The sequence below is a fragment of the Anabas testudineus genome, chromosome 1, assembly GCF_900324465.2.
Source record: "Anabas testudineus chromosome 1, fAnaTes1.2, whole genome shotgun sequence".
In the NCBI taxonomy this organism is placed as follows: domain Eukaryota; kingdom Metazoa; phylum Chordata; class Actinopteri; order Anabantiformes; family Anabantidae; genus Anabas; species Anabas testudineus.
The window spans coordinates 16962241-16981244 of NC_046610.1; the positions used below are offsets into that span (position 1 = coordinate 16962241).

A 19004-nucleotide genomic window follows, 5' to 3' on the forward strand; every position below is an offset into this window, starting at 1 on the left:
CACATCAAATAATATACCAAAATTTGACTGTGTAAGTTGAACAAAAACTTTTTTTTTTCTCCTTTTTTTTTTTCTATCCACAACACAAACAAATTAAAAAATAAAATAAAATAAAACTGGGATAAAAAATAAAATAAAAATAAAAGCAGCCAGATCATCTCAACATGCATGAAAAGAAAAGTCGTCACATTTCAAATAAAATTCATGTCGATTGTTCTACAGCTGTGGTGAGAACAGGAGAGATCCTGCAACATATACGGAAAAAGGTTTATTGTACAGTGAAATAAGTCGGCTTCTACCAGCTGCGACATAAACTCTCCTCCTTGTCAAATCAGCCATCTTTAAAAATAAAAGCTTTTTTTTTTCTTTTTTCTTTTTTTTTTTAAATGACAACCAGGCGTTGCAGCTACCAACTGGGTTGTTGTTGTTGTCCATTTCTAGAATTCCTATCATTACTTCTGTGTGTGTGTGAATTTGCATAATTAAAAAGGGCATACCTCTTCTTTGAACAGCTTCTACAAAATTGAGGCGCTCCCAAAGTTCTTGTTTGTAAATACCTAGAAAATGCATATTTACAAGTATGCGTTGTTCTCCACTAAGTGAAAAAATCTGGACCTTTGAGTTACAATGGCAAAACTCTCTGAAATAAAACCACAGTTTTTGTTGCGTTGAAGCTCTCCTGACTGTTCAGAACACATCTAAAATTGTTAGCTGTAAGGTGTTAGCTTTCCCCTCGAGGAGATTTAACAGTGGCTGAATGCAGGATTCTTACAGTTACACCAATTTGCAGATGGGGCAGTGACGTCACATGTAACAGGACCAAGTACTGGATGACCGTTCCCAGTATTGCTTTTCTTAAAAAAGAAAAAGAAAAACATCAGCAGATCTACTGTATAAGTGTCTTTATCTATTTCACCAGCGTGTGAGCTTCAGTGTTGTTGCAGTGAAGTTCACATGCATGTTAACCAATAACAACAAGCTGAGAAAATGTTCCTGTTCATCCTGTGTCTTTTTGTTGTATATCGATGGAGCACATGAAAAGCATGGGCAGAGCTATTTCCAATTAACAGGCAATTTCATCCACTCACTTGTTGATATCACTGCCGTAAGATCAATACTATCAATCAGATCAGACTGATTAAAGTGAATCATTTCAGTCTCCAAATGACCAGGAACAACTTCCATGACATTGCAGAGTCACTCTCATTATGTACAGTCTAAAAACAGACATGCTATCAGTCGTATGTTTTTGAGCAGCTTATTGCATAATTACTTTCACCAGGTTACTTAAGCTTCTTGGTTAAATCTCAAGCAGTCTGCTGAAATTGACAAATAAACCCTTAATGCCCCGGGAAGTGGAAAATATGATTAGAGCCTGTTTTACTTTTGCTTTTATGAGAAAAGATCCACGTTTGGTGGGACTAGGAGCGAGTATCAGTTCAGAGAGGAGTGTTTATTATTCATTTTAAAGTTCATATTATTCAGAGATGAAAAGATTGTCTTCCAGAGGAAATGGAAAAGAATGTCTGGACCACAGAGAAACTGAGAGACCACGTGTAGCGTACGCCGTTAGAGCTGAACCATTTTCAGAACAATGCAAATGTCAGAAATATTTCACACCTACAATGTTCTTTGTATGAATGTTGAAATTTGAGGGCATTTAGTCCACAGTCAATACACAGAAGATTTAACCAAAAATGCTGAAATTGGGTGTTCAGAAACATTCGACTGGCAGCGCTGATCACACCCTCAGGTGCAACGTATCTATCCTGACACATCACTCTCTTCACTTTCACAAACCCTCTAGGTACTGCAACCTTAACCAAAACTCACTGTCCACTAGTGGAGAAAAGTAAAACATCTAAATAATAAAATAATAATAAAAATAAAAACATTTAATATGTCATAGAAGGTCATAAAACAATGTGCCAGGTGAATATTTTGTCAACACCCCCCTTTTGAGAAATAGCTCTGTGACAACGTGATGAAATAAAAACTAAAATAAAATGACTGCACATTGGCCACAAGCGAAGCACTCTGGGATATTCTTATCACGGAAAGATGTCTGGTGTTCTCTGATCCTTAAAGCAAACAGAGGAGAGATGGCGTAGTTGTTCCTACTTTGACAGTTTCACACTGCTTCTACAGTTGCTGCTGAGACAATGATGAAAAGTAACAGACAGAATCAATATTCATATTGTTCCGGTAAATAATCACATTTACTACTAAATCATTTAAGATGATTCCCAGGTAAGGAAGTGTGAGAATTAAGGATCAGAAGCCAGCAAACAGAAACAAATTTATAATGCAAATGCTAACATGATACAGGACTTTAAGGGCATGTTTGTGGCATACAATTCAGTCTTTTATTTCTTTATATGTACAGATTAGAGGAAATCTTATCTACTGCTATACACTGTTCCATGTAGTTTCTGTGTCAGTTGACCACTTAGCTTTTGTCCATTACCACAATGACAGTAGTATGAAAATCAAGACGCAACGTCCACTCAAAACTAAGGAATACAAAATGATAAAAACTGCAACATACTCATTTAGTAATCAACAAAACCATCTTCATAAGAAAAGATAAGCAGGTAGCTAAGTGGTCAACCAAAGCTCGCCTTTTTATTTTTATTTTTTTTACTTTTTTTTTTTTTTAGCATTACGTACATATACAAGTGTAGATAATATAAGTATATATTCATATATACATAATGAGTATGTATATATACCAGTAATGCATTCATTATATATACTTATTTTCTTCACAGATATGTGAAACAGGAGAAGAATGACTGTTACAAATAAAAGGTTAAAATGAAACAAAATGCAGAAAACAAACCTACTGATAGAAACAAATTGTAAATGCATTTTGCACTATTTTTTTGTACTTTTTAAAAACTTTTTTCCTTTTTTTTTTGTTTTGTTTTTTTATACTATGACTTATTTATTATGTGGGATAGGTGCCACTCATTTAAAGTAGGAATAGTACCCATTGCTACCATTTGAACTTCCTATACTCAGCTCTTGTAGGATGGAGAGAGGGTCGCTGTTCTTTTTGACCTGTTCAGGGCGAACAGCTCGGGGCTTAGGTGGGGCACGCAGGGCACTCGCATAGGACATGGTGGGTGGTTTGCTGAAATTTGCAGCCCCCTGACCGGGCTCTGCAGGAGTCTGCGGCGGCGGCAGCTGCTGCTGCTGCTGCTGCTGCTGCTGCTTGTTGTTATTGGGCATGAGAGGAGGAAACTGTCCAAGGTGCTGAAGGGAATTAAGAGCGTGCGGGTGTGTCTGCTGTGCTGCTGTGGCCTCAGCCTTCACCTGCTCACTCGTCTGACGAAGGGCCTTGGAAGCTGCCATATGGGAAGATGGCCCCAAAATGATAAGGGAGGTAAATGAGACAATTAGTCAATACAATAAAATATGACCTAAAACTAATAAAATACTAATTCAGTGAAAGTCCATAGTGCCTTCAATCTGCATATTTGGTGATACATACCCATAAGGTCCCGGTGCTGTGCGAGTGTGCCGGCTCCGTTACATGGAATGTTCTGGAACGGGCTGGGACACGCACCATTACTAGGCCAGGGGTCATGTGAGGGATAAACGTAGGAGGCGTGTGGGTGTGGATGATGCTGAATGTGTGGATGTGGGTGGTCCTGGTGGTCTGATGTACAGGGCTGAGACTGCTGGGGCACAGAATTGTGGGCGTTGGCAGGAGATGGTTCATCTGGATAGCTGGAGGAGATGCGGCGCTGATAGAGAGGCCGACCCGGACCCCGGGGTTCATACTGAACAGACAGGTAGGCAGAAAAAAATAATTGAGAGAGAAAGTGAGAACGAGATACTAAGTCAAATAGAAAGGCAGGCCACATGTGGCTAAATTAAAAGTGACTAGATGTCAAAGGCTGTCAAATAGCTTTTATAATTTTACTTTTTGAAAAATACTTACCTATCTACCCATCTTTCTATCAGAGTCATGAATGTAATCAATTTTGTCCTGTGTTGTAGATTTTTTGTACACATCCTAATGTGCATTCTGTGTTTCTAGCAAATTAGGCTGAATAAATTTCCTAATTATCCACATTTGTATGTTGGCAAAGATTATTTTGATTTTATCTGGACCCATGGAACATTAGGAACTTCATTTTGGAGAAAGGCCTGACAAGGACAATCACATTATAATCATTACAACTGTACTAATATGGAGACAAACAATTTAGTGTTTAAAATGGGTATGCAACTGATGTCTCATTTCTCATTTTTCCAGGTAATAAAACATGTTTTTTTTTTAAATAACATTTTTGTTATTTGCATATGAATATATAGTGCTGTGAATTCACCCCGTCCACAATTCACTCACTCTAATATTGAGCCTTTAATGAAACAATTTTTAATTCAAGGCAACGACACAAAGTTATTCCTACATGGGAATTAGCTCCTGGATAGATACTCAGATAAATGTTATTTTATTTATTGTATTTAAGTATAGAAACATATTTGTTCTCACTTTCATTGAATTATTAAATCATAGTAAAACAAATAAACTTTACCTCATCTACATTGTGAAGGGCTGTGGCTGCTGATGTTCTGGGGGACAATGGGTGGTAGGACTCCTGTTCTGGACCTTGACTTTGTTGGTGTTGGTGTTGCTGCTGTTGCTGTTGCTGCTGCTGTTGTTGCTGCTGCTGCTGGTGGTGGTGCTGATGGTGAAGTTGCTTCAGGTGAACTTGCTCCGGCCTGCTGGGATGAGCCATGATAGACAGTCCATAAGGTAGGCCATGGCCCTGGTTCCCTAATGGGTGGTTCTGGTGTGGTGGGCTCACTGATACAGCTCCACTGTGAGACCACTGAGCTTCTTGCAGAAGGTATTTGACATGGGGGGGCGGGGGACTGGCAGAGTGACCTGGTGGCTGATGAGAGTAGCTACCAGTATTGTATATGGGGTTCCCCGGGTGGTGTTGTGGCTGCAGAGCTGGTTTGTTGAGAAGGTTGTCGTTAAGTACATCTCGAGTGGTGTCATGGGAGTAAGGTCCTGATGGGAAAGGGCCGACATGATTGGAGGTGGCACCTATAGAGGAGGAAGGGTCACCTGAGGCACGGGATTGGCGGTACTGGAGGAGACGAGACTGAGGTGGAGGCTGCATCTCAACTGTATCCCTTGGTTCAGGCTGTTCTTGTGGGGGCATCTCTCTCAAGAGGCCTGGGTACCTGTGAAAAGAAAAGGTATTTCTTTTTATTTGAACTTACTTGTAAAGTTAATAAGTCGACAACCAACCTACAATAACTAGTAACGGCTACATTGTTCCAAAGGTAGAAACCCCTAATTTTAATTTAACTTGGATTTCTTGTGAAAATAAATAATCCTTTTGTAGCAGGTTTTAATATTAGGCAAGTACAAGCTTAGACAAACAACATTTTTTCGCTGTGCCAAAAAACATCTGAACATTACTAAGCCCCCCACATGATGCAATAGCTTGTAGATCCCCTTCAGTATTTCTCACATTGTTGTGAGCAAAGTTTGGCTCCTTGTTTTTTTAAAACATTGCTTCAGTTCATTGAGGTTTCAATTGGACGCATAGAAGCAGTAAGAGGATACTTAGTGATGCCCACATGTATTTTTCTTTTTGACTTTATCAGTAAATAATGCTACGGTGAAAAAGGTATACGTTGTTGTTCATCTGAGGTTGTATTTGTTTAATATTTGCAGCCAATATGATTGGATGATTTGTATTAAAAATAACACACACACACACACACACACACACACACACACACACACACACACACACACACACACACACACACACACACACACACACACACACACAGAATTGTAAGAGGGAACGCTAACTTTATGGTCTAATTTCAAGCAGTTATCTTTAATGTTTTTAAAGATAACTGCTTGAGTTTTTAATGAATAGGGCACATCATTACAAATGACTAATAATACAAACTGGTTTTTAGTCTAACCTGTTGAAAGCTGGCCCAGTAGAAGCAGAAGAAACAACTTCATCCTCCATATTGGCACTAAAGCCCCAACTAGCTGCCCGGAGCAGTTGATGGGGAAATCGAGCCATGCCCGGCTGAGCAAGGTGGGCAAGCTGTTGGGGCATAGGGAAGGCGGCAACACCGCCTTGGAGGAAAGGGCCTGCTGCCTCACCCCACTGACCCAGTCTGGCTGCCTGCTGCTGCTGGCTCAGGGCATCTAGAGCCAAGGGACCCTGGATGTCTGAAAGGGCAACCAAGTAATTAGTTTCAGAGACACTGATGTCCTTATGGTTCTGTGGATAAGGGATCCTTAGCCAGTGTAGATAGAAATCACTTTGAATAATTCTCAATCAATATTTAGTAAATGCCTCAACATAGCAAAAGTAGGAAATTATCTGGATTCATAGTGAAACATGGAGTCTGAAGTAGACTACATGTAAGTAGTGTTTGCAGTTGTAATGCTGAGGGGTGCACAGTGAAGAGGAGGATTAATCTGCAGCACCTGTACCCACAGCAGCAAGCCAAAAGCTACAGTGAGGAGTTGATGGTGATTCGGGCAAGATGTGTACAGGAATGACTATACAATAATCTGTCTTTGGTTTCTGTCCTGACATGTAGTTTTAATAGTGAGACCTTCTATACACAGTAGTGTGGCCTTATAAACTGTGTTCAAACAAGCAAAATTAAAGCAAACATATGTTTTAATTGTTAAAGCAACTGTCAAAACCACTGTAGGCAAAGATGTTTATCTTTGCTGATGTACCAGCTTTAATATGGACACTAATTTGAAATGTTCAAATCCTGTCCTGTTACAATCTAATTCATTACAAACGGGACTCATTAACTCAATTCAACTTTCAGCTAACCACATTAGTTTGCAAATTTATATTATGTAGAGCATGTTGGGATAATTAAAAACAAAACAAAATAAAACTAGCAACATCATTAAGGAGTATTACTTTGTCTTTTAAGTTAATATAATGTGCTATGTAATCAAACTTTATTCCAATGTATCAACATGATCATCAATGAAAATTAATGAAATCACTGGCGGGAGAAAACTTTTCTTGAGCAACGTAATAAACAACACTAGCTTGATTCTCATACACCATATACTACAGAATAATATAGGCGAACATAAAAGTGACAAAACGTGAGTAATTTTTAAAGGTTAGCATTTTAGAGCTAATGATGTAGAATTTTCCTGTAGAAAAGGAAAAATCATCGTGTTTCACTCACCCAAACTCTCTCCCAAGCTTCCATCCTGTACATCCTCCCCAAAGCTATTGACCCTGTTGTGCTGTGACAGGCCAGGGTGATGTCCTCCAGGGTGGACCATTGAAGTCCTAATGGAACTACTCATCTCTTCAACCCCTCCAGACTCTGGTCCATCCAAAGTGGGAGACTGGACAGCCCTGTGAGGAGGTATCGCCCCACTGAAGAAAGAGGTGTTGTGGCTGCCACCAGTGTAGGCAGGACTGAGCTGTTGCTGCTGCTGCTGATTCTGTTGGGCCATCCCTGGGTGCTGAGGATGACTGATTCGATAAGGAAGCCTGGAGACTGGATACTGTGGGGGGAAGGCTCTTGCATTGCCAGGTGGAAATGCTGGGTTGGGTGGTGCCAGGTGGTAGTTGACCGGTCTTTGGGCAGCTGAGGGGTCCTTTCGGTGGAGCAGTGCATTGGAAAATCCCACTAGGCTATCTGCTTGTGAGTCTAGACTTCGACTTTGGCCTGTGTCTAAGTCTCCCTGGACCAAAAAATAAACAGTAACCCCAAAAACATTATTATAGGCATTATAGCTGGTTAATTTAGCTATCATTATCCAAACATAAAGGCTTTAACATATATGCATAATTAAAAAATAAAGCTTGCCTGTTTTTCCTTCATGTCTGCAGTTTTCCTTTCTGGTGTCTGAAGACGGCTCTGTTCTGACTTTGGGCATCCTTCTAACTTCCCTAAGAAGCCAAAACAAAAAGAAAACTTAAATCCTTTGGACATTCTGTACAGTTACTGCTCTCAGTCTGTTGGTGTAAATAGTATTGTGTGTTTATTCACACATGTGTACAGTACTGTATAAACCCACACTAAAGGTGTGAAAAAATCAAGTCATACCATTTCTGATGTTGTCTGTTGGTAGCTCCTTGTCAGGGCTTGGCTGGCCCATGCCTAGAGGAGAGGGGTGGGTGACCCCGCTGTAAGGAAGTGGGGAACCGCGATTCTGGGCCTGTAACAGGTTGAAGTTGTAGGCCATGGCTGCTGGGTGGCTCATGATGCGAGGGTCTACAGCAAAGCGGTTCTGGTAGCCTGGCCAAGGCAACTAGGGACAAAAAAACAAAACAAAAACATGAATAGGTAAATAATTGTACAAAATACCATTACAGATGCTATGATAACACTGATCTGGACATGACCAGCACATTTCCAATAATAATGGTTAAAGCAGTAACATACAAGCAATGCTATATAAAGCAAAGAAATAAATAAAAGATTAGGCAAAAGCATCCACACATTTGGGTAATGAACTAAACTCTACACAGATCATTCTGAAAATTATACACTGTTAGAGCAAACCTATTATTTTCAGATTGTTTTGCACACTGTAACTTGTTCTATACACTAATCACTAAGGGATTTAGGCTTTTGTTTCCACAGATTGTTTTTACAACTTTGTATGAAAAAAAAAAACCAGTGTTCACAGGCCTTCTTATCTTATCTTAAAGAATAATTAGATAAAATCCTTTGTGGATAGAATTTGAGCCACAATGGTTCAGTGTACAGATATTGTATATTTATCTGTTTGTTACCTGAAATAGAAAACTTACATGTAGGGGCATAGGCATGACCATGTTTCCACCATACACAGCTGGCACATAGAGGATACTGGTGCCTGTGTGAGGGTCAATTCTCTGCACAGGACTGGGTGACTTGCCCATACCCGCAGGTGTGCCACCCAAAGGTGGTGTAAACGCCCTAATGGGGTTTCCCATCAGCACGGCTGGGTTTGGCTGAACTGCAAGGAGAAGAAGTGGTAAAACAATAAAAATACAAAATGGCAATACCAGGATTCAACGGGCTCAAAGTGTGAAAGAGTGGTTCAGGGAGCAGGACACATCATTTTCACACATGGATTGGCCACCACAGAGTCCAGACCTTAACCCCATTAAGAACCTTTGGGGTGTGCTGGAGAAGACTTTGTGCAGTGGTCCGACTCTCCCATCATCAATAAGAGATCTTGACAAAAAAATAATACAACTCTGAACGGGAATGTTGTGACATTGCAGGAGCCACAGCGAATGTGTGCCACAATCAAAGCTCAAGGTGGTCCAACGTAATACAGTACATGCAAATGGTTTTTAACCTGGCATGCTGATAGCAAGAAAGATACAAGTCCAAGTCATACCTAATTATTCATAGCCTCGAAAATATCAGATACACTGATTCTGCAGAAGACGCAAAATATAAATAGTTGATGACCAAACCATATTCATCATGACATGAAAGAAACAGGCTGTACATATTTCATTATACAGTATCTTTTATTTTGGTTAAGGGTGATGTTGTTGGCAGACAATGAGCAGTTGTAAGTGGCTGAAAAATACCCCACTGTCACTAGTACACATCATACTAACAACTCCTTGATGTGTTGTTCAAGGCCGCATGACTGTGACAGCTTCAAATAGCCTCAGGCCTTCATTTATCCATATAAACCACTGCTTTAGACTGGCTCCTATCAAGCTGTTGAATTGTGTGTGGAGAGAAAGTAAAAAGATGAAGTGGAAACTCTTCTATATTGCTGTAAAACTCCATTCAGGTAAAACCTGATTTTAATATGTGCACGACATAAAGTGATGGTGGAGAGGTGAATTCTTTCTAAATTGTTGTATGTGTAATCATTATTGATACACCTCAGTCAATTACACTGCTTCTATTGTGCATGTTTTGTCATTTTATTATAATTTTTTTGTTTACAACGCAGTCATTACTGTGGATCCAGTTTCACGGTGTGGCTCTACATTGAAAAGGCCGTTCTGTTGCACACTCACACTTTCCCTTTCAAGTACAACTCCATTAGTGAATGTACGGGATAACCACTTTTATCCCCTCCTGTCTCGGGGGATAGCTGGAGATGAGAGAGCCTTTTAAGCTAACAGAAAAACTCGCCAGATTTCTACAATATAAATAACACTTACAAAATGCCGTAAAGTGCGTCCTTAAGACCTTTCTTTTGGGATACTGCTACACTAATGTTCTGATGCAAAGTTTATTATGGTGTGTTATAGCTTTGTAATTGTGCTGCAACAATTCCAAGCAACCCAGAAAAAGTCAACTTTATAAAAATCCTTGATGCAATTTCTTTGCCTCAAAGCTTTGTTTAATCCATATATTTATGTACAGTTCACTGCATTTCGCTTTACTCGTTTACTTTTTGACAATGTATTAACTGTGGATAAATTTTGTGTGTAATTTTTTTCCCTTTAAAGTGGATTCCCTTTATCTAGTTTCACTTGTGTGAAAATCTGTTCATGTTTTAAGTTATATTATTAGAGTAAATTCTAAAGGGTTTAACAACTGTTGTGTATCACTGTACATCTTTCTGGGATACGTCTTACTTTTAATGCATTTCATTTCTTTCCATTGTCCACAAAGTACACAAGCCTTGTATTGTATTATATAAAGTTTCTGTATTCTGCTGCTGTTACGTCATCCTTCACTAACACCCAGGTGCTTCTTGGCCAGATGAGCCAGATATGACACACGATTTAACTAAGTCTCCTATCCTATCCTTCAATAATTAGCAGAGTTAAACATGAACAAAGGTACTCACCATATCCTTCAGGTGGAAGGTGATCTGTGTGGTTTGGATGTTTCCCCTGTAAGAGGGAAAAAAAAAAAAATCAGGAAGTAATCAAGGCAAAGAATTTAATTAAGCTGGTCAGCAAAGAACAACTATTGTAAATGGATCCCTAATATCAATGTGTGCGCCAGACATATTTTGTTCTTAAAGAATCATCTACAGTAAAGATTGTGTAGAGCAACCTTTTGTACTCTATCTAAGATCTAAATTCATTTCAATTTTATTAATAAAAATATGAGTCATACCGATGAATCACAAAATTATTTAACAAAAAACATCCAGAATAGTGAATTCGGAATAACCTTTGCAACTGAATTTAGTTTTAAATGCTACAGAAACGTATCTGCCAAGCTTTATTCATTTTACGACTACATGACAATAACTAAACTCCTACACTCTTTTTTTCCAGGGGGTTTCAAAATAACAATCTACAGAAAGTATGCACAAATTGTACTGCATCCTGATCAATGTTGAAACATAGGTTTGAATTTAAGTATACATAATTACCCACATACACAAACCTATAAATATACATGAGTAAACGCACACAGTGCAGTGCCACAAGAGGCTCACATAAGATCTCCATAGGTTAAAATTAATCACATACTCCACTTCATGTAATCTGTATATGCTGGCCGGTATACGCTTTACAGTATAAAGCTGGCCATGATGCAAAGAAAACAGTCATTCTACTGAATTATTAGCAAATCCATAAATTATACTTACTACTACCACAGTTGGGTTAGGTTACATTCGGATCAAAAACACATCTGGATATAACAATTCACCATTCTTATAGTATTTATAGTGATAAGTAATGGTACTCTTTGTCATTTCCTTTTTCTTTCCTTAATAAATTTGTCCAATTTACCAATCAGAAATATTAATAAATACAAGATTTCTAGTCAAACTGTTATGAACTTTGATGTATTTATAGGAAAAAGTGTTAAGTGCTCCTGGTGTTTTACATACCTACCCTGTAGGTATATACAGATCATGTTTGACTGTGAAAACTAGGATAATTTCCTAAGCAAAATAATATTCTTTATTTATTTATTAATTATGAAAAACAGAGAGATAAGGAATCAATTTTTAGATAACTCTGAAAGACAACCTGCCAATGTTGAAACCACCTGTCTCCTTGCCAGGAAGCCTCACATACAGCACAGCCCATCTTCTGTATACTTTAAATGTAGCTTTATCTATGATTACAGCACGTTCTCCTACTTCAGGAGCAGATAAAAATAAACTACAATAAAATGGATATTAAATTATTTTGTTTCACATAGAAGAATTTGGTGCCCTTATTAGCATCACCCTGCACGCAAATATAAAGTGAGTCTCCACGGAATGCAATGTATTTTCAATTATACGACCTGTACATGTAGTGTGTGCTGTGTGAGTATCACCTTCTTAAAACTGACCAAGGTCTTGGATATTGTAGCAGCAGCAGCAGCTTTGCTGCTATTTTAAGGTGTAACATAAAATGAGAAATGGCAGACACATCGCACTGAACCTATGCCTACAGTCTAGTCCTGGATCTAGTGATGCTACTGCAAAATGTCCTCTACAGTATAAAGTACGAGTTTGAACAGCAGTAAAGATGTAAAGGATGTTACTAGATATTGGTTTCATATGGTCAATTTCCAAGAAATGGCTCTGCTGAGAATGAAAGCTACAGCTTACTGAACATTAAAAATACTAAATGAATGTCATACTAGTAGTGTGGTTGACAGCAATGTTGCATTATTTAACCATACTATTTTCTTTTATGTGAGCAGGATACACACTCACAGAATATGTGCCATGAGGAAGTCTGACTACTAGAAACTTGTTTGTTCCTGATACCATCCAAAGCGTCACTTCTGATTTCCAAATAATAATTTGTTAAGAAAATAAATAATTGTTGTTTTAAAAAGTGCCAACTGTACTTGTAAATCATCTTTCTCCAATTAAAATGACGCTATTTTTTCTGGAGTTGAAACCACAAAAAGCTCTTTAATATGAGACATATTTCAAAAGAAGTGTCAGAGTCTTGCATATTCCCACTGAAACACCATCTGTGTCTGAAAACAGCACTTCCCAATAATAGAGTCGACTGAAGCATATGTTTCTGTTAAAACCGATGCTCAGTGAACATACTGCATGCTTTGTATTCAAAATGTTTAGTAAAGTACTAGCAACTCTTCATTGCAGTCAGTTATATTACTTTTTTGATTGTCTCTTACACTTACAAGTTACAAGGACTTACAAGTTTTTTTCAACAATGATAAATAATAAAGATGCAGCCTATTTTCAGAGTGATTTATTCAGACATTTTCTTGTGTCCTGTGGTTAAACACTACAGTAATTTAGACAACTGATTCTTTGGGATTGTATAAAGCTCAAAAGGTGAAGTGCTGATTAACAACATACTGTATGTGACCATGCTGCAATAAAGAAAACAATCAACCTAAATTGGACACTTTTTAAAGTTTAGAATTAGTCTATCTATTAACTCATCTATTAAATGTGAACTGTACGGATTATTTAGGCTGCACACCACAGAGGATGATTTAAGCATGTACGGGAGTACCAACAATGGTGTGACATTTAAATTAGCAATATGCTGTATATGCAGTAGAAAACAATACATTGCATAATGCCAACTGGTAGCTCCATGTTGTGTGGTAGTGGGCTACATGCTATGTCTTTGGAGAGACAGAGAGAGACTGTGTGGAGCTGTGGCTCATTACGCCCAGTGGGTGATGGCAGCAGGTTGGCAGCTGTGGTGCTTTCGTTAACCTTTACCTCAGGGCAGGCAGTGAGGACCGACAGACACACAAAGACATTTCAACCTGAGATCAACAAACAACACAACCTTTCGCCACCCTGTAATGTTCATTTCCTATCTGTGTTATTTTTCAGAGCCTAAAATGAATGACCATAAGTAATTTCCTGTGGTGAAAATTAAACTGAGTAATAATAGATGTGTGCTTGTTGTCCACATATGCAAAGCTTTCACCATTCTTCTTTTTAAATACAAGAACTCAATTTATTTCTGATAACTTGTTTGCTATTTTCACAAATCAATAAGTGGTTACCTAATATATCATATTAATTACAGAAATTCTACAATATTAGAGCTTTTCAAAATACTTCCTGCTCCATCTCTTTTTCATTGATTCCCCCTCTTTGTCTTACTTCTCTATCCTTGCCCTCTGTTCTTCTGCTTCTTCTTCTTCTTGCACATACAGATGATGTAATTTCAAAATTTACCCCAAATTGCTGCAGTTTGGTGTCAGATGTTCAATACAAAATTGAAAAATTCCAAAAAAATGGATGGAAATGGGTATGCACTCCACTGTGTCCTACTTTCTGAGAAGCACCTTACCTTGGGTGGTGACTGCTGTTGCTGCTGCTGTTGTGGACCCTGCTTGTTGGAGGTGGGCTGTGCATGCTGAGGATGCATGTGATGGTGGGGGTGGAGGGCCTGTGAAGAAGAGTGCAGCCCTTGCATGGGCCTGAGGGCACGTGGGATGAATTCTGGGGCCAGTGGGTTAAGGACGTAGGTCTTCTTGAGCTCCAGGGCCTCCAGCTGTGCCTTGATCTGCTCAAAGGTGATACCATGAAGGCTTGAGTTTTCATGGCAGATGGAAATGAAGTGCTCCCAGAATTTTCTAGAAAAGAAGGAGGAAAAAAAGAGGAAACAACAGATGGAGAGTTTTACTTCTGTTCTCTTGTTCTACTTTTCATTGTTTGGACTGAGTGTTTCATTGATCATCTTGTTGAAATTGCCCGCCTGGCAGTGTAATGAATTAGCTGAATATAAAAGATCAAGTCTGTTTAAAACAAACTTGGAAAAAGCAGGTGTAAAGAGAAGAAAAGAAAGGAAGAACAGAAAAACAACAAGCACAAAGAAAATTAAAGCTAAAAGACAAAATGGGAGTAGCAGAAAAGAAGAAATGAAAAGAATAATAATCTCGCAGCAGAGAGAAACGAGCTGTGAGCTTTGATGAATACAATCATGAGAACTATTAAATAATTCTCACTAACAATACATAAAAATGTAAAACAATGGAAACTCTAAAGCCTAACATTTGCAAACAACCAGAACAGCAAAGGACCTGAAATGTTGCAATGACTGAGACAAAACAGACAGTTGCTATGGAGATGGGGAAGGGGGCTGGCAACATCTCATACATGAAACGAGATGCTGGCACACAAAAACTCAGCTTATAGAGAGACCGCCATGTCCAACATGGACGTACAGGTCAGCACTTTATTAACTAATTATGAAAGCCATTTCTCAATTAACACTCTACACCGTCACTTAAATGTGAAACTGCAGGGGATCAGAGAAATCTGTTTTCCTCGTTTTCCCATAGATTTCTCATGGAGGGCATCAATTTCTCTGCCATGTACTCTAATACGCTTTTTACAAGGGCACATATGCATGACAAAAGACTGAGACGCACGGGGAAAGTAGTAGAGCGGAATGACTGAGTGAGCAGACAGATTATTGGTCTACACAAAGTGATGCCTCCTCACATTAAAAACTGCACAAAGTTTTACTTAAACGGAAAGTAAAGCAAAATGTATACTTCTGCTATGAATCTATGCAGAGTCTGCACTGACACAGACGCCACACATAATATGAAATGTGCTGTCTGTGTCAGTGTCACTCTGCAATTACACTGCCACATCTCTACTTGGCTACTGTTTTCTTCACCGCTGTAGGGAGTTTTTTGGTGTATTACAGACAATAGCATCTGTTGGAGCTGACAGATGTTGAGCAGTAATTACTGTTACCGAAACTATTGCAACACAGAAAAGACGTATGAACCAATCGCAGCTGCAGTGGGGATAGATGCATGTCAGGATGACGTAGGTGTTGTGTAGGATTCAACACAAAAGCATAAATAGGCCTTAACACAAATGGGCTCGTAGATGTCCATATAAATCGATTTCTCCCACTGAACATGTTAAATTAAGACAGATTGGTCAGTCTGCTATAACAGACAGGAAAAAACATTTTTAAAGCTTCACAAATATCTAATATTATGCAACATAATTGGTGATGTAACAGTTTTGGACAGATTGACACTGGAGCAAGCATCTGTTTGTCACAGGTGTTTCACTGTTTTCAAAACTTATGTCAAGAGCCATATTTACCTGCATCGCCCAACGGAGCACAATGCTATGGGGTCTCCCACAACTGCAACCAGGGATTGTGCTCTGGTTATGGCTGTATTGAGGAGCTTGTAGTTGGATAGGAAACCATAGTCAAGGTCCTCTGTTGAATCCTCGACTAGCTGCTCTTTGCGCTTGATGGCGGTCTGCTTGTGCTTGCAGGTGTGCCGTGTCCGTACTGTGCTGAGGAACAGCACCCGGAACTGTTTACCTGCAAATGATTTTTTTTATAAATTGATTTGGTTTGTGAAATTTCTCGGTACTCTAACAAGTTCTACAAAGAAAACATTCTTTGAAAAAGCAAATGCCATCGTAGAAACTTTCCATTTAAGATAAAAATTCAGGTCATAGAGATCTGAGCACTGATAACAGCAGAGAAACTTAGCAGGAGTTGTCTTCAGGGTAACGGAGCTCTGAATTAAAGCATAATTTTTACTGCAGAGACACAAAAATCTTCTTGCATATGGACATTTGTCAGACAAGCTCCAGAAGAAATATTAATGAGGTGCTTGGGGATCCATGGGGTTGGGGTTGGATTTGTTTTTCGGCAAATATAGTGTTTTTGATTGACTGACTATAGCTGCTTTTTTCCCCCCCAATTCTCATTCTTTTAATAATTTGTATGAACACCATCATATTATCACATAAATTAAAATATGTTTATATATACATATATGGGTGATTTAAATCTTTGTTTAGCATTTGGGCCACTGATTACACCTTTAAACCTCCACTTATAGTAATTTTTCTCACCTTGAACATTGAGTACTCTTTCCACACTGACTTCATGCATTCTCTTTTTTCGGAGCTCAGCACGAATGCGGAACACCTGGTCAGCGTATGGTGACACCACACCAATGCTGCCATCATCCAATTTACCCCAGGCCACTGGCCACTTCTTACGCAACTCCTCCACACGCTCAACAATCTCAAACACCTGCGTTGATGTAGAAGCAGAAACAGAAGAGGTGACAAGAAGGTTCAATCAATGATCTCCACACACAAACCTGGCATGATAAAAAGTGGGAAGTCAGCAAATAAGGGAGCCAGGTAAAAGTTGCAGCAGTGGGGTGAAAAATGTTTAAAGTACAAAAGAAGTTTTATGTGATGTGTGTCAATCAACCCACAAAAAATAAACTTTGGTTTGTCTGTCTAAGTGCAGTGAAATTTGTAAGAAGAAAACTACATCATCATACACTGATAATGTAAATCAACAATACAATGTTTTCACATAACAACACAACAATTACAATTGTGTCTAAGTAGTTACATCATTGGATCATGGTAAAACAAGCCACTTCTACTTATAGTATGGTCATGAGTTTCATAACTGTAACTTTTGAGTCACATGTTAACGCTTCAAAGTATTTAAGGTGGCCTTACCTGAAGGTTATTAGTTATTGAAGCCAGGTATTTTGAGATCATACTGTTTTTAGTGAAATTAGTATTTATTCAATTCCTGTTTGACGCTTTAGCATAGCAATGGATGTTTTGAACTGTCATGTAAATACTGTCTTCCATTTGAAGGTAAGCCAGTCAGAGGCACTTGCATAAGACAAACGCATGGATACGCCTTTTCAATACTTCATAATTTCACATGATTATGATATGGTTGTTAACGTTATGACATGGGTGCTGTATCAGTGAGACACTGGGTAATTCATTTGGCACTGTTGACAGTTTCAGAGCAAAATCAAAAACAGACTTGTTTTTAAATGGTTGGAATATGTCAGCAAAGGGTCAGGGGTCAGAAACAGCCAGTGACCACAACAAACGCAAAATCTAAAGCTATGACTGTGAGTGAATCATGTATCAAGGGTGTGAAATGGAACTCTTAATTAAGTTTATGGGTTTCATCTTTAATTATTGTTAAAAGACAGCAGGTATTTTTAATTTTTGGTGATGAGTTGATCAATGCTGATCAGTTTTGTTTAAGCATTCTGTTTTTGACCTTAGTCAACCAAACTCTACAGAATAATCCTAATTAATTCAACCAAATTCAGTTTATTTATGTAGCACCAAACCAACAAACAACAAAGGTAAGATATAACATAACTATATATATATATATATATATATATATATATATATATATATATATATATATATATATATATATATATATGAAGTTATAAAGACGTTCATAAAATTTACAGATTTGATTATATATCTATATCTCTATATACATATCTATATATATCTATATCTATCTATCTATCTATCTATCTATCTATCTATCTATATATCTATCTATATATATATATATATATATATATGAAGTTATAAAGACGTTTACAAAATTTACAGATTTGATTATAATTCAATTCAATTAGATTAAAATAAGTGAATCATTTATATCAAACTGAGTCTAAACCCATGCATAGTGTTTGTACTACCATAAATTAATTAAAGTAGCTCGCGATAACCTTGACAGCCATTGCAAAGCAACTATAGTTGTTTATTTCCCAGTGGGAGTGAAGAGCCTTGTTCTAAGTTCTTAACAATTCATCTGATACAAAATTAAAAATGTTTTAATTGGTGTTACAATGTATGCTATTTGTAATAACATTTATGCTTGCTTGCTTGCTTGTCTAACTTATTTGAGGACGATACGATAAAAACTCTCTTTTTTGGGGGGGGAAATTTATAATACTGTTTTAATCCATACCTCAGCATTGTTGTAGTAGGCAGTGCTGTTCTTCTCCTGGACATCTTCTCCTCTTGCTGTGAAGAAAGTCAGGGGGTAAAAGTCCTTATGAGAGGGTTGTTTCCCACTAGCCATTAGCTTCCCATCATAAAATAACTCTGACGTGTAGCTGTAGGAAGAGTAGAAGAGGACAGGTTAAGAGAATTAAACTGTAAATGAGAATGTTTTTCAAAAGGGTATTTATCAGAATGATGGACAAAGACATGATGAAAATGATAATGTTTCACATTTGGATAAATCTATGCATCACATGTTACTAAACTGAAGTCATATTCTGAAGAG

At 38.1% G+C, this 19004-nt stretch overlaps 1 protein-coding gene across 3 annotated transcripts in view; it reads right to left on the minus strand.

The window, feature by feature from the left end:
* Window positions 1-2195: 2195 nt before the first annotated feature.
* Window positions 2196-19004, minus strand: part of helz (helicase with zinc finger) — a 45581-nt gene continuing 28772 nt past the window's right edge. For 2 of the 3 annotated variants that reach the window (XM_026359145.1, XM_026359143.1), the window contains exons 21-33: window positions 18684-18831; window positions 16769-16952; window positions 15998-16226; window positions 14217-14502; window positions 10814-10859; window positions 8811-8998; window positions 8101-8305; window positions 7861-7943; window positions 7228-7735; window positions 5971-6229; window positions 4551-5208; window positions 3497-3788; window positions 2196-3350 (exon numbers count right to left, since the gene is read on the minus strand). In XM_026359145.1, the coding sequence (XP_026214930.1) occupies window positions 2971-3350; window positions 3497-3788; window positions 4551-5208; window positions 5971-6229; window positions 7228-7735; window positions 7861-7943; window positions 8101-8305; window positions 8811-8998; window positions 10814-10859; window positions 14217-14502; window positions 15998-16226; window positions 16769-16952; window positions 18684-18831 (3466 nt within the window). In that variant the 3' untranslated portion in view covers window positions 2196-2970. The remainder of the gene's footprint in view (window positions 3351-3496; window positions 3789-4550; window positions 5209-5970; window positions 6230-7227; window positions 7736-7860; window positions 7944-8100; window positions 8306-8810; window positions 8999-10813; window positions 10860-14216; window positions 14503-15997; window positions 16227-16768; window positions 16953-18683; window positions 18832-19004) is intronic. The other variant, XM_026359144.1, reaches the window with a different exon arrangement.